General features: G+C 41.7%; 1 protein-coding gene across 5 annotated transcripts in view; it reads right to left on the bottom strand.

Moving 5' to 3' along the window:
* The window catches only part of MOK (MOK protein kinase), a 57,017-nt gene that overhangs the window by 27,694 nt on the left and 13,203 nt on the right, over positions 1-16,120 (bottom strand). For 4 of the 5 annotated variants that reach the window (XM_041758428.1, XM_041758429.1, XM_041758426.1 and 1 more), the window contains exon 2: positions 5,503-5,617. In XM_041758428.1, coding sequence (XP_041614362.1) covers positions 5,503-5,617 — 115 coding nt within the window. Of the gene's footprint in view, positions 1-505; positions 950-5,502; positions 5,618-16,120 lie in introns of those variants that run through there. The other variant, XM_041758430.1, reaches the window with a different exon arrangement.

Below are 16,120 nucleotides of genomic sequence, written 5' to 3'. Positions count from 1 at the left end.
CTCTGCCACTAGGAGTGGCCCACGTGTGTTATTCTTATTGCCTCAGGACACAGAGAGATCCTATAAATATCAAGACCACAGATTTTTTTTAAAGAAACTCATTCTGTCTCTTCATAGTATTTCTATAGGAAGAGTATGGAATACAATCATAGCAAAAAAGAAAGGGGGCCCTCTAGTTAACCATTGCACTTGCGGGGAGTACAGGTGGAAACTATGCTGAAGATTTACCAAAACAGGTATCAAAAGGGCTGGGTCTGCTGGCTCCAGCAAGTAACTCCCTTATCCCCAAACTGAGCCTTCGAGCCACTCTGGAGAACAACCCTTGGAAGCTGAGAGTACCCTTCCCCACAACAATCCTGATGAACTCGCTCATCCGACCTCACCCGGACTTCACATGAGCAACTATTATTGCAGGTGCTGTCCAGTTCTATTTCAGTAAAAGGGGGAGGCAAGGATTGGAAGTAAAACCTGAAGGAGGTGGGAGTCACAAGCTCCAAATACCAACCTCGTTTTGCCGTGTGACTCAGCGTGATTTTCCTGTTACTGCTTCTCGTTTCTCATGCCACCCACACAACTGTGCAAGGTGACTCTGAGGATTTACTTAGACGAGGATAAATCAGCAAAAATTGATTTCCAAAGAACGGAAAATTATTCTTCAAGCGAATAAGATTTAACGATGATAGATACTCCAAGAGCTAGAAATATTATTTTCATGGTTAAAAAAAAACAAGAGAACATTAAATTTGTGGATCAAGTATCAGTGACACTGGAGCATCCAACAAATTTGCAATCTGCTTCCTAAAAATGACCCTCAAGGCAGCTGTCTTTCTTCTAGAACTTTCTTCTAGAAACAATAAAGTCCAATTTTTCCAGCACCATTTATTGGAGAGACTGTCTTTTTTCCAGTGGATAGTCTTTCCTCCTTTGTCAAATATTAGTTGACCATAAAGCTGAGGGTCCCCTTCTGGATTCTCTATTCTATTCCATTGATCTATGTGCCTGTTTTTGCGCCAGTATCACACTGTCTTGATGATCACAGCTTTGTAGTACAACCTGAAATCTGGCATTGTGATGCCCCCAGCTATGGTTTTCTTTTTTTAATATTCCCTTGGCTATTCAGGGTCTTTTCTGATTCCACACAAATCTTAAGATGATTTGTTCCAACTCTCTGAAGTAAGTCCATGGTATTTTGATAAGGATTGCATTAAATGTGTAAATTGCCCTGGGTAGCATTGACATTTTCACAATATTAATTCTTCCAATCCATGAGCATGGAATATTTTTCCATCTCTTTGTGTCTTCCTCAATTTCTTTCAGAAGTTTTCTGTAGTTTTTAGGGTATAGGTCCCTTACCTCTTTGGTTAGGTTTATTCCTAGGTCTCTTATGCTTTTGGGTGCGATGGTGAATAGGACTGACTCCTTAATTTCTCTTTCTTCAGTCTCATTGTTAGTGTATAGAAATGCCACTGACTTCTGGGCATTGATTTTGTATTCTGCCACACTGCTGAATTGCTGTATGAGATCTAGCAATCTTGGGGTGAAGTCTTTTGGGTTTTCTATGTACAGTATAATGTCATCTGCAAAGAGAGAGAGTTTGACTTCTTCTTTGCCAATTTGAATGCCTTTTATTTCTTTTTGTTGCCTGATTGCTGAGGCTAGGACTTCTAGTACAATGTTGAATAGCAGTGGTGAGAATGGACATCCCTGTCTTGTTCCTGATCTTAGGGGAAAGGCTCCCAGTGTTTCCCCATTGAGAATATTTGTTGTGGGCTTTTCGTAGATGGCTTTTAAGATGCTGAGGAATGTTCCCTCTACCCCTACACTCTGAAGAGTTTTGATCAGGAATAGATGCTGTATTTTGTCAAATGCTTTCTCTGCATCTATTGAGAGGATCATATGGTTCTTGTTCTTTCTCTTGCTGATATGATCAATCGCATTGATTGCTTTACGAGTGGACATCCACATGCAGAAGAATGAAACTAGACCATTCTCTTACACCATACACAAAGATAAACTCAAAATGGATGAAAGATCTAAATGTGAGACAAGATTCCATCAAAATCCTAGAGGAGAACACAGGCACAGCAACTTCTGAACTTGGCCACAGCAACTTCTTGCAAGATACATCCATGAAGGCAAGAAAAACAAAAGCAAAAATGAATTGTTGGGACTTCATCAAGAAGCTTCTGCACAGCAAAAAAAAACAGTCAACAAAACTAAAAGACAACCTACAGAATGGGAGAAGATATTTGCAAATGACCTATCAGATAAAGGGCTAGTATCCAAGATCTATAAAGAGCTAGTTAAACTCAACACCCAAGAAGCAAATAATCCAATCATGAAATGGGCAAAAGACATGAACAGAAATCTCACAGAGGAAGACATAGACATGGCCAACAAGCACATGAGAAAATGCTCTGCATCACTGGCCATTGGGGAAATACAAATCAAAACCACAATGAGATCCCACCTCACACCAGTGAGAATGGGGAAAATTAACAAGACAGTAAACAACAAATGTTGGAAAGGATGTGGAGAAAGGGGAACCCTCTTGCACTGTTGGTGGGAATGTGACCTGGTGCAGCCTCTCTGGAAAACTGTGTGGAGGTTCCTCAAAGAGTTAAAAATAGATCTGCCCTACGACCCAGCAATTGCACTGCTGGGGATTTACCCCAAAGATTCAGATGCAGTGAAATCCCGAGACACCTGCACCCCAATGTTTATAGCAGCAATGTCCACAATAGCCAAACTGTGGAGGAGCCTCGGTGTCCATCGAAAGATGATGGATAAAGAAGATGTGGTCTATGTATACAATGGAATATTCCTCAGCCATTAGAAACGACAAATACCCACCATTTGCTTCGACGTGGATGGAACTGGAGGGTATTATGCTGAGTGAAGTAAGTCAATCAGAGAAGGACAAACATTATATGGTCTCATTCATTTGGGGAATATAAAAAATAGTGAAAGGGAATAAAGGGGAAAGAAGATGAGTGGGAAATATCAGAGAGGGAGACAGAACATGAGAGACTCCTAACTCTGGGAAACGAACAAGGGGTGGTGGAAAGGGAGGTGGGCGGGGGGTGGGGTGACTGGGTGATGGGCACTGAGGGGGGCACTTGATGGGATGGGCACTGGGTGTTATCCTATATGTTGGCAAATTGAACTCCAATAAAAAGAAATTTTTTAAAAAATGTAAGAAAAAAAAGAAACAATATAGTCATTTCTTCCTGTAAGTTAGAAATAACAGCAATACCTTTACCAATTGATACTGTGGGGTGCAGATTTAACAAGAGAGGACCATATGTTTAAATAACATATATTTACTTCTCAAAGATGGATGACAACTACAGAGAAGAAAATAATGAAACATTAGTATCTTTGATATCTTTGAAATATCAGGAGGAAGCTTAGCAGCAACAGGAGTAATTCCATATTGTCAGTGGTTACTTTTATTTATTTTGATTTTTTTTTACTTTGAAATCATTTTAGACTAACACAAGAGTTACCAGATAGAAAGTCCCCATAACCCAGCTTCCCCTAGTGTTAACATCTTACGCAACATTTATCAAAACTGAGAAAGTAATGTTCGTACAGTTCTATTAACTAGACATTTTATTTAGATTTCCCCAGCTTTTCCGTGAATGTCATTTTCTCTTCCAGGACCCAGGACACATCATTATAATTAAGTCATCATGTTCCCATACTCACCTCCAGTCTGTGACGGTTCCTGTCTTTTGTTTTTTGCTACCTTGACAATTTTAAGGGGTACCAGGCAGGCATTCCATAGAATGCCCCTTAATTTGGTCTGATGCATTCTCATAATTAAACAGAGATTACGGACCTTCGGGAAAGAACACCATCTTTGATGGACACCTTTCTGTACCATGTTACAGATATCTCTATCTTCCTGAAGGCACACCCATGACCAAGTGTGATTTCTCCTGACGGCCAGCTCAACAGAACAAGTGTAACTGCATGTTCCTCTGACATACAAATAATCCCAGAAATGCCTCAAGTCTGCAGGCTCTGTCCAGTCCACTTTTTATATCTATCTCTAAACAAAATAACAACCAGCAATCATTGCTATAAGCACATCCACACCTGAGCCTGACAGTGGAACCTGATGGGGATTCCAATCCTCTCCTGATGTGTAAATGCATCACATCCTGCCTTTCAAAGTCCTTTCTCTGTTACTCCGGGGGTGCGGTGCTTCTCTCAAACGTAGCTGTTTCAGGAAGCCTGCTCTTTAGGTATGGGATAGTTGGTACACTGTGCATCAAATTCTCCACCCCAAGTAGTTTAAAGATAAAGGTGGAGTAGGAAGAAAGATAAACCCAGAGATGCAGCATACACAGAGGAAGAATGGAGGAACAGAGGAAAAGCTGAAGACCCAGACACTTCAGAGTCCTGGCAGCAGTAGGTAAAGAACCGTATGCTCTGGGCAGGGAAGGGGGAGGATTCTGGGTCGGTGAAATCTGGATTCAAATATGGTTCTGCCCACCTAGTGATTTACAGTGACAACTTGTCAAGCTACTTCAGATCTCTGAGCACCTCTCTTCGTGTGCAAACCAGAGATGGTTACAATTACCCCGTGGGGAGGTCACAAAGGTGACATTACTATTCTCAATATTCTCTAACTGTCCTGTGCTCCTTTCTGATCTGAGAAACAATCTTTTGTACTAAGAGTCTAAAATCAAGGTTTATATCCTGAAGCACTTCAGAAGACTACGTGTGGATGTTAGGGAATGTCTACTTTTTTTACAACTTGCTTTTACTATTTAGAGACCTCAATCCCTTTGATATTAAACAAAGGCTGAGCTTCAAGCCTCTCTACTGAAGTTTCCCAGCTGCCGTGAGGCAGCCGCTGCTTCATTATTCTGACAGAGCTGCCTAATCACATCTGCTGTCCGGCTCATTAGTGCCCTATGTTAAGAAGCTGCAAGTGTGAGGGATTTAAGAGACTGCTCTGAGGGCCAAAGCCACAGCAGTCCTCCAAGGGATGAACCTAGAATAAGAGAGCTTCCCTCTCCACAAGTGGCAACTGATTCCTTTCAGGGAATAATTTTTCCAACTCTATCTGGAAATTGTTTTCCAATATATTAATTGATTCACAAATAATTAAATCATAGGTACCTGTAATATATGGAGACTAAGGTTTCCAATTTATATTTCAACTATTAAGATTCCATTATAAGAGTCCAACATACAACTTTCAGGAATATATAGATTATTTAAAGTGAGGCATACTTTTACAATTTAAATGTTTTGTGACCATTAATTACTGATATTACAGTAAGCCTGGACATGAATAAAATCATAAACAGAAGAGTTATCATAAACATGAATAGTATCATAAACATGAAATTAGCTCATAACTATCAAAAACATAAGTTAGTCCATAATAGGTGTTATTACATGAATAACTTTTCACACTAAGTGGCCCTTCCTGCTCTAAACCTGTAGCTGCATTTAGTTGTGAGTACATATCTGCCCACCTACCTTTCAAAGTGCTGCTTCATCTGTTTGCATGCATAGTAGCTTCCGTCTCTCAGGCTCTGCATCTTCATAACTTCAGAAAACGTTCCCTCTCCTATTTTGCCAATGGCTTTATAGTCTACGAATAAAAACAATTACACAGATGAAATTTATATGCATATACTTTGTACTCACTTCCAGAAGCAAGCTTTTTTACCCATTTATACAATAGCCCAATGCCAACATACAGAGGACTATTACTCTGGTTTCTAGGATTCAGGGCTCCCTTCAACTCACAGGAAGCTGCAAGCACAGGGGAACTGGAGAAGATGGTCAAGAAGAGCAAACTTCCAAGTTACAAATAAAAAAGCACAGGGATGGAACATGCCACAAGATGACAGACCACAGCTAATACTGCTGTATGACATACAGGAAAGCTGTTAAGAGAACAGTCCTAAGGGACCCTGTCACAAGCAGAAAATTTTGTTTCCTTTTTTCTTTTTATCAAATCTACAGGGGAAGATGGATGTTAGCTGAACCTATAGTGGTAATCATTTCACAATATGTAAACCAAGCCATCATGCTGTACTCCTTAAACTTACACAGTGATGTGTGCCAATTATTTTTCAATACAACTGGAAAAAAAAAAAAGTAAACAGGATTTTCTTACATTGGGGAAAAAAACCCCAGCTAGGTTGTGTGTTGGCAATGAGCACTATTTCCTCCTAGTCTGTCTGTGCTCCTCCTCGTACAGCAGGGAACCTCTCAGCCTGAATGCCGCCAGCGGCCAGAGGCTCAGCTACCCTATAAGGGCTGGAAAACAGGCAACCAGAGCAGTGGAGGCCAACTGGGGCTCTCTAGCAGGAGCACCTGAGCAAGGGCTTTGGCTATGGTGATCTTGCACCAGCAGCCTCAGGGCATTCTACTGAACATCAGCCCCTGGGGTCCTACGGAGGCCCAGGTGATCTGTGGCAAGTTCCTCTCATTCCTGCATTTCCTGATATTCTGAAAGCTGATAGTAGCTTTCCTGGTTTTAAAACTGCCACCACCACCATCAGTCAGTCCAGTGCAGATAATGGTTTCACAGTCTCTCATTCACTATGTTAAATCTCATCCTGTTTGAAATACCTAGAGCAGTTTCTGTTTTCCTGACCAAACCCTGACAGATGCAGGCATGAATATCTTGAGGTGAGGTGCTGAGAACAAAAAATCTCAACAATCTAAAAAATGCAGTCAGGTGGTAGACAGCAAGTTGGGGCACTGGAGAGCCTGGTGTACCACGGCAAAGTCCCAAGTGCTGCCTGCAGTAACTGCTGCCTTCACAGAGCGATGTCTCCAGGGCCTGCCAGCCTCTGGAAGGTGGTGGAAAGGAACAGGGTGGTGGGGTGTGTGGAACACTACTGATTGCCCCAGCAAAAGATTTCATACAACAACAAACTCAGGGAAGAAATGCTACTTTAAAAAAAAAAGAAAGAAAGAAAGAAATGCTACTTTTCAAGCAGAAATGGAAGGAGTGAGAAAAACCCAGAAAGGGGGCACCTGGGTGGCTCAGTGGTTAAGCACCTGCCTTCAGCTCAGGGCGTGATCCCAAGGTCCTGGAATCGAGTCCCACATCAGGCTCCCCACAGAGAGCCTGCTTCTTCCTCTGCCTATGTCTCTGCCTCTCTTTCTGTGTATGTCTCATGAATAAATAAATAAAATCTTTAAAAAAAGAAAAACACAGAAAGGAAAGTCTTACTGGGTTGAAAAAGCTTCGGTAGTCCAAATAATAGGAGCGTAAGTCTGGAAAATAATGTTGACAGGAGCAGTCTGAGAGACCTCACAGTCGTACAAATGGTTCAGGATGGCACCAAGATCACAGAGAGACAGCTCGTCCCCATCCTAGCCAGGTATTGGCTTCACAGAGCTTTGAGGGAGGTTCCACAGATTGGGACGAGACACAGAAAGCAAGGCCTAAACGAATAGGGTAGGCTTTTGAACTATGTCTAGGAAAGAACCTTGAGTGTGGAGCTAACCAGAAATGAACAGATCAGAAACCTATTAAACAGACTCAGTCCATAAAAAGCCCATTACCTCTGGGTCCCAACCCTACACAGGCAGAGGGCACAGCACAACTCCAAAGGAGGCCATCCTCTTCAACATCTCGCTCAGACAAGATACTTTTTTAATGCCTGTGTGACTTCTGATTGGAACAAACCAACAATAAAAGACACAATTTTTTGAGAAGTGATAATGTTTTTAAGAAATGTAGGGGATCCCTGGGTGGCTCAGCAGTTTAGCACCTGCCTTCAGCCTGGGGGGTGGTCCTGGAGACCTGGGATCAAGTCCCACGTTGGGCTCCCTGCATGGAGCCTGCTTCTCCCTCTGCCTGTGTCTCTGCCTCTCTCTCTCTCTCTCTGTGTGTGTCTCTCATGAATAAATAAAACCTTTAAAAAAATTTTTTTAATTAAAAAAAAGAAACATAAATGTTATTAAACTCAACACCAAAAGAACAAATAATCCAGTCAAGAAGTGAGCAGAAGACATGAACAGACTTTTCTGCAAAGAAGACATACAAATGGCCAACAGACATATGACAAAAAGCTCCACATCACTTGGCATCAGGGAAATACACATCAAAACCACAGGGAGCTACCACCTCATACCAGTCAGAGTGGCTAAAATTAGCAAGTCAGGAAAACAACAGATGTTGGCAAGGATGTGGAGAAAGAAGAACCCTCTAATAATGGTGGGAAAGCAACCTGGTGCAGCCACTCTGGAAAACAGTGTGGGTCCTCCAGAAGTTAAAATTAGAGCTACCCTATGACCCAGCAATTGCACTATGGGTATTTACCCCAAAGATACAGATGCAGTAATCCAAAGGGGCACCTGCACCCCAATGTTTATATAGCAGCAATGTCCACAACAGCCAAACTATGGAAAGAGCCCAGATGTCCATGCACAGATGGATGGATGAAGGAGATGTAGTATAGGGACGCCTGGGTAGCTCAGTGGTTGAACATCTGCCTTTGGCTCAGGTTGTGATCCCAGAGTACCAATATCAAGTCCCGCATTGGGCTCCCTGCATGGAGCCTGCTTCTCCCTCTGCCTGTGTCTCTGTCTCTCTCTGTGTCTCTCCTGAATAAATTTTTTTAAAAAAGAACATGTGGTATATATACAATGGAATATTACTCAGCCACCAAAAAAAAAAAGAGAAAGAAATCTTGTCATTTGCAATGTCATGGATAGAACTAGATAGAGGATATGATACTGAGTGAAATAAGTCAATCAGAGAAAGACAATTATCATATCAAATATTCCATATTATCATTTCATTCCCACATGGAATCTCAGAAACAAAACAGGATCATAAAGGGAGGGAAAAATAAAACAAGATGTAATCAGGAGGGAGACAAACCGTAAGACACTTTTATTCACAGGAAACAGACTGAGGATTGCTGGAGGGGAGGGGAATGGGCATGAATGAGGGCACACGATAAAATGAGCTCATGGTTTTATATACAACTGACGAATCACTGAACTCCACCTCTGAAACTAATAAAACACTATACGTTAATTAATTGAAGTTTTAAAAGGGGAAATGTATAAAAATGAAAAAAGTCCTTATCTGTTAGCAAGAAATATTGAAGGATTGCCAGGTTATGATATGATGTGTAGGGATTTGCTTTAAAATACTCTTATACATTCTCATTTGCCACTGCTGAATGTGTACACTGGGATAAGCATTTGGAAGGTAATGTGACAATACCTGGGGGTTTTTGTTTTGTTTTTAAGATTTTACTTATTTATTCAGGAGAGATACAGAGAGCAGCAGAGACACAGGCAGAGGGAGGAGAAGCAGGCTTCCATGCAGGAGCCCGATGCGGGACTCGATCCCGGAATTCTGGAGGCAAAGGCAGATGCTCAACCGCTTAGCCACGCAGGTGTCCCGACAATACTTGTTAAATCTGTAAGACATTCATACCCTCCGACACAGCAATTCTAAATAAAGAATTTATCCTATAAAAAATACTTGCTCAAATAGGTATGATACGAGGATCTTAGTTCAACATTATTTAATAGGGAAAAACTGATGGTTCCCCCCATTGTGGAACTAGACAAATTACATATGGTTATCTACATAATGGAATATATTTAATATATTTTTTAAAATGACACAGATTAGAGGTGCCTGGGTGGCTCAGTAGGTTAAGTGTCTGACTTCTAGTTTCAGTTTGGGTCGTGATCTCAGGGTCATGGGGTCGAGCCCCAGGTCAGGCTCCTTGATGGACATGGAACCTACTTGGGAATTTCTCTTCCTCTGCCCTACCCCTACCCTCTCCCTCTCAAAAAAAAAAAAAGAAAAAATAATAATGACACAGATTATCCCTTAAAGACAAAACATTTTGTGGCTCTCTCTGATGGGTAAGGTTACAAGTGTCTCATCCTCATCATCTAAGTTAGAGATTTTCCATGAGAATGCTGTTTCATTAAAAAGCAACAATAAACACTACAGACTCCAGGAAAAAAAAAGGGGCAGGGGTAAGAATGGCAAAATGTCATCACTGTTGAAACCAGGTGATGGTACACATGAGGGCTCACCATATTATTTTCTCTACTTCTGGCATGCTTGAAGTTGTCCATAATAAAAAGAATAACAAAGTAAAAGCAGAGGAAGTGGCAGTCGCCGTGGCAGCCACAGCATGCTCAAAGACAGCAGGCAGAAAAAAAGGAAAAACCGAACCGCTGACACGTGGAACCCCCCCGCCACACACACACCCACATGCTCACACCTCTGACCAGCTGTGAGAGAAATGAACCCCCAGGATACCTGAGAAGATAAAGGTAATGGAGAAACTACCAGGAAAGTCTCCCAATGGGGAACACCCACATAGGACTTCACATGAACCATGAAAAATACCTCTCTTGTGGAAACCCCCTGAGATTTGGGGGTTTATGTATCCATTACAGCACCTAGTAAGCATACCTTAATATGCCTGATATGTAAACATCGTGTCACAAAACAATGATAGGCTTTTCAGAATTTGTATTTATAAAAAAAAAAAAAAGAATTTGTATTTATAAGATTTTTTTTTTTAATTTATTTATGATAGTCACAGAGAGATAGAGAGGCAGAGACACAGGCGGAGGGAGAAGCAGGCTCCATGCACCGGGAGCCCGACGTGGGACTCGATCCTGGGTCTCCAGGATCGCGCCCTGGGCCAAAGGCAGGCGCCAAACCGCTGCGCCACCCAGGGATCCCAGAATTTGTATTTATAAGATTTTACACACAAAAAATAATCTTTTCGGGATGCCTGGCTGGCTCAGTTGGTAGAGCATATAACTCTTGATCTCCACTCAGGTCTTGATATCAGCGTCATGAGTTCAAGCCCCACTTTGGGCTCCACGCTGGGTATGGAGTCCACTTTAAAAAATTTTTATTTTCAATAAATATTCAGTGACTTTAGCTAAAAAATTCAATCTATACCTAATTTTTCAGAACGAACTTATATTGGTCTCAGATTTTACTTACTTATAAGTTGTCAAATTAGTCTGCTACTGTTTCATGAGTACTAGCAGAAGACATAGACTCTTGGATCAGAGACAAAGACCTTATGACTCATGATACAGCAAGCATCAGCACATTCACATTCGTCCCCCTGCCCCAAAGTCTCATTGTGGTGACGTGATGGGCCCAGATGACACCTGTACATGCAACGGACTGCTTTACAGGATTGGAACCCAGGGCCAAAGGCCCAGCACTTTTTGAATAAGCAGCACAGAAGCCAGATAAGTCCTGTCATCTGGCACACTCAGCAAGAACTTGTAGGGAAGCTCAGGGCACACAGCAAACTGCTTCCCCCAACAATTCATCACAGTGTTAATACATACATCAACCAATTTTACTGATACAGAGTATTTGGTATGGTATTATTCTTACCTATAAATATTCATATATGTGTAATATTCACTTTAATGCTACTTTGCAATCTTACTCAAAATAACAATCAATTTCAGTGTATATTTTCAAATACTTTAGCTTCAGGCCACACAAAATGAGAAAATCCTATTTGTAATTACATATTTGGAGAAAATGCTTTTCCCCAAGAACAGCATCTAACCATGTTATTACCATTCAAAATACCACATAATACTGCCATACTGTAGTGATTGCCACAGGAGGAAATAAGAACCTGTGCATATGGTGGATGTTCAACAACTCCTGAAAGGAATGACAAGAAATCATTGTTAAAGCTTCTCACAAAAAAAAAAAAAAGATTCTCACAAAAATTTATTTTCCAAAGACGATTTCTAGGGAGGGAGATAAAGAGCACTGAGAGGATGTAGTGAGTTGAGTGGTGGACCCCAAAAAGATATACCCTCGTCCTAACCTCTGGAACCTGTAACTGTCACCTTATTTGGAAGGTCTTTACAGGCATAATTAAGTGAAGGATCTTCAAACAAGAACATCATCCTGGATTATCCAGGTGGGCCCTAAAATCCAATGGCAAGTGTCCTTATAAGAGACACACAGAGCAGAATGGTGGTTGACAGGGGCTGGAGGGAGAAATGAGGAATTATGATTCGGTGGGTATGGAGTCACGCAAGGTAAAAACATTCTAGAGATTTCTTGTACAACAACGTGCACACAGTTAGCAATAACATACACTTAAAAGCTTATTAAGAGGGTAGAGCTCATGTCATTATTTTTCCCCACAATAAAAAGAGAGACAGACAGACAGACATATTAGAGGAGGCCATGTGACGACAGAGGCAGAGTGCTAGAGCTGCTGGAAGGGGAAGGGACGGACCTGCCCCTGCAGCCTCCAGAGGGAGCTCAGTCCTTCTGACACCTTGATTTCAGACTTCTGGCCTCCAGAACTGGGAGAGAATACTATTCTGTTGTATTAAGCCCCCAAACATGTGGCACTTTGTTGCAGCAGCCCCAGGTTACAAACAGAACATAACATTTTCCTACTCTAAGAAAAACATTATTTTTCTTCATTAAAGGAAAAATATTTTCTAAGTATAACAATATAAGCAGTCACTCTGAAAAGACTCATATATTTGACTACATAAAAACATAAAACTCTAGCACCTGAAGAAACACTCTAAAAAACGGCTAAGTAAACTATGAAAATGCCATATGAGGGAATGTTATATAGCACATGACAAGAAATAAGGTAGCTCTGTAGCTTCTGACAAGGAAGAACATTTTGAAATATACTACTAAACAAAAAAGACAAATTAAGGAATAGTATGTCAATTATGTTAACATTTGAAGAAAGAAAGAGAAAGGAAGGAAGAGAAAGAAGGAAAGAAAGATAGGCATATACATGGTATCCAACAGAATGGCCCCTCAGCAGCGTCCACGTCCCTGGAGCCTGGAATGTTAGGCTGCATAGCAAGAGGGAACTAAGACTACAAAGGGAATTGTTAAGATTGCTAATGAGCTGACCTTAAAATAAGAAACGATCCTAAACTTACTGGGTGTGTCCATCGTAGCCCCAAGGTCCTTACAAGCAGCAGGAGACAGCAGAGGGGACGAGTCAGAGAGACTAGAAGAGGTGACACTGCTGATTTTGGAGACGGTGGAAGGGTCTACAAGTTAAGGAATGCGTGTGGCCTCTAGAAGCTGGAAAAAGCCAGAAAACAGGGGTCCCTGGGTGGCTCAGCAGTTTAGCACCTGCCTTTGGCCCAGGGCGCGATCCTGGAGTCCAGGGATCGGATCCCGCATCGGGCTTCTGCATGGAGCCTGCTTCTCCCTCTGCCCCTCTCTCTCATGAATAAATAAATAAAATCTTAAAAAAAAAAAAAAAAAAGAAAAAGCCAGAAAACAGACTCTCCTCTAGAGCCTCCAGACGGCACACAGCCCTGCCAGCACCTTGATTTTAGCCCAGTGCAACTCATTTCAAACTTCTGACCTCCAGAATTCTAAGAGAACAAATTTGTATTGCTTGAAGCCACTGAGTTTCTGACAATTTATTACAGCAGCAATAAAAAACTAAAACACACATACACATGTATGCTCATCTATATACAGAAGGAACTAGAAGAAACATAAAGTACCAACAGTGGTCACCTCAGGGGAGGAAATCTAAATGGCTGGGGATAGGAGCAGAAAGGAGACCCATTTTTCACCATATAACCATCTATGCTTTTTTTAGGTTATACTTTGTATTTGTGTTCTGTTTTTTTTTAAGTGATTAATTAAAAACAATTTAAGGGATAATGGAATATTTTTCTTATGGTTCCTTTAAGGAAAATGGATTATGAAATTAAAAAGCATTTTAATATCATCTTAAAGCAAATGGCAATCTATTAAATAAAAATAATTTATGAGATGATTTAAAATAACAAAACAGGGCAGCCCCAGTGGCTCAGTGGTTTGGTGCCGCCTTCAGTCCCGGGTGTGATCCTGGAGTCCCAGGATCGAGTCCCATGTCGGGCTTCCTCCATGGAGCCTGTTTTTCTCTCTGTCTCTCATGAATAAATAAATAAAATCTTTTTTGAAAAAATAAAATAATAAAAAAATAAAATAAAACATAGGATACCACTTCATACCCACTAGAATGGCTAGAATCAAACAAGTGTTGGTGAGGGACACCTGGGTGGCTCAGTGGTTGAAGGTCTGCCTTTGGCTCAGGGTGTGATCCTGGGGTCCTCGAATCAGTCCTGCAATGGGCTCCCTACAGGGAGCCTGCTTATCCCTCTGCCTGTGTCTCTGCCTCCCTCTCTCAGTGTTTCTCATGAATGGATAAATAAAATCTTTAAAAAAAGTGTTGGCGGGGATGTGGAGAAGGGAGAACTCTGGCACACTGCTGGTGGAAATGTAAAATGGGGCAGCCACTGTGGAAAACAGTTTAGAAATTCTTCAAGATGTTAAACAGAATTGCTATATGACCCAGCAATTCTACTTCTCAAGAGAAATGAACATTTCTGCCCAAACAAGAACCTGTACACAAATTCTCACAGAAGCATTATTCATAATAGCCAAAGATGGAAGTGACCTACTCAAATGTCCATCACCTAACAAATGGATAAACAAAATATGGTCTATCCACAGAGTGTAGTATTATTCAGCCACAGAAAGGAATGACATCCTGACACAAGCTACATTATGGATGAACCTTGAAAACATGATGATAAGAGAAGTCAGACACGAAAGGCCATTTATATGAAATGATGAAAAGAGGCAAATCCATGCACACAGAGAATAGATTAGTGGCTGCCTGGGTTGGGTAGGTGGGGAGGATGGAGAGTGACTGCTAATGAGTACAGATGCTTTCTGGGAATGATGAAAACGTTTTAACAGATTATCATGACAGTCATTGCACAATGCAGTAAAAAACACCTAAAATCATTGAGTTGCAGACTTTATTTTTTTTAAGATTCTTTTTTTTTTATTGTATTTATTTGAGAGAGCATGCGTGTGAGAGCAGGAGGAGGCAGGGACAGAGAGGGATGCAGACTCCCCACTGAGCAGGGAGCCAGATGTGGGGCTCGATCCCAGACCCTGAGATCACGATCTGAGCCGAAGGCAGACACCCAACCGGCTGAGCCACCCAGATGCCCCATTTTTAAAAGATTCTATTTATTTATTCATAAGAGACACACACAGAGAGAGGCAGAGACATAGGCAGAGGGAGAATCAGGTTCCCCACAGGGAGCCCAATGCAGGACTCGATCCCAGGACTCCAGGATCACACCCTGAGCCAAAGGCAGATGCTCAACCGCTGAGCCACCCAGGCATCCCAGAGTTGTAGACTTGAAATGGGTGAACTTTATAGTACGTAAATTATACCTCAGTAAAGATATTAAAACAGATAAGTCTGTGGCCTTAGAAGCCAGAACAGTGGTTCCTCTGGGGAGGTGGTGTTATTGGAACAAACCCAGGGAACTGCCAGGATACTGGTAATGCTGTTTCCGATCTTGGAGCAGGTTACATGGACCTGCTCACTTTATATATATAAGTGGACCCACAGTTCAAACCTGTGTTGTTGAAAGGTCAACTTGGTCCTGGCATTATATCACCCAAGAAAGAAACAAACAAACAACAACCGCAAAAACAAAGAAAGCTTCGGCAATAGGGTATTATGAATTTAGTATTAAGACTATTCCATTAGTACATAAGGAAATCTGTATATGATAAGCTGGTCTGCAGCAAAGACCATGACAGAAGCCAAGTCTCGAGACTGATCTGCATTACAAGAAAAGTAGGGGCGACTGGGTGGTTCAGTCAGTTAAGCATCTGAATCTTGACTTTTTTTTTTTTATTTAAAGATTATTTATTTATTTATTCATGAGAGAGAGACAGAGAGAGAGAGAGGCAGAGACACAGGCAGAGGGAGAAGCAGGCTCCATGCAGGGAGCCCGACGTGGGGCTCAATCCCAGGATCAGCCCTGGGCTGAAGGTGGCGCTAAACTGCTGAGCCACCTGGGCTGCCCTGAATCTTGATCTTGTCTCAGGTCTTGATCTCGGGGTCATGAGTTTGAGCCCCGTGTTGGGCTCCACACTGGGAGTGGAGCCTAATTTAAAAAAAAAAAAAGAAAAAAAAGAAAAGAAAGAAAGAAAAGGATGGGCTATCAGACCAGGAAGGGCCTCCCTGCGTAACATCAGCAGGGAGAACTACCTGTGCTGAGTCTTCAGACTAGCACTTTC

This window comes from Vulpes lagopus, chromosome 6, assembly GCF_018345385.1.
Source record: "Vulpes lagopus strain Blue_001 chromosome 6, ASM1834538v1, whole genome shotgun sequence".
Classification (NCBI taxonomy): domain Eukaryota; kingdom Metazoa; phylum Chordata; class Mammalia; order Carnivora; family Canidae; genus Vulpes; species Vulpes lagopus.
The sequence above is the reverse complement of the archived record's forward strand: the minus strand, read 5'-3'. Positions and strand labels throughout refer to the sequence as shown.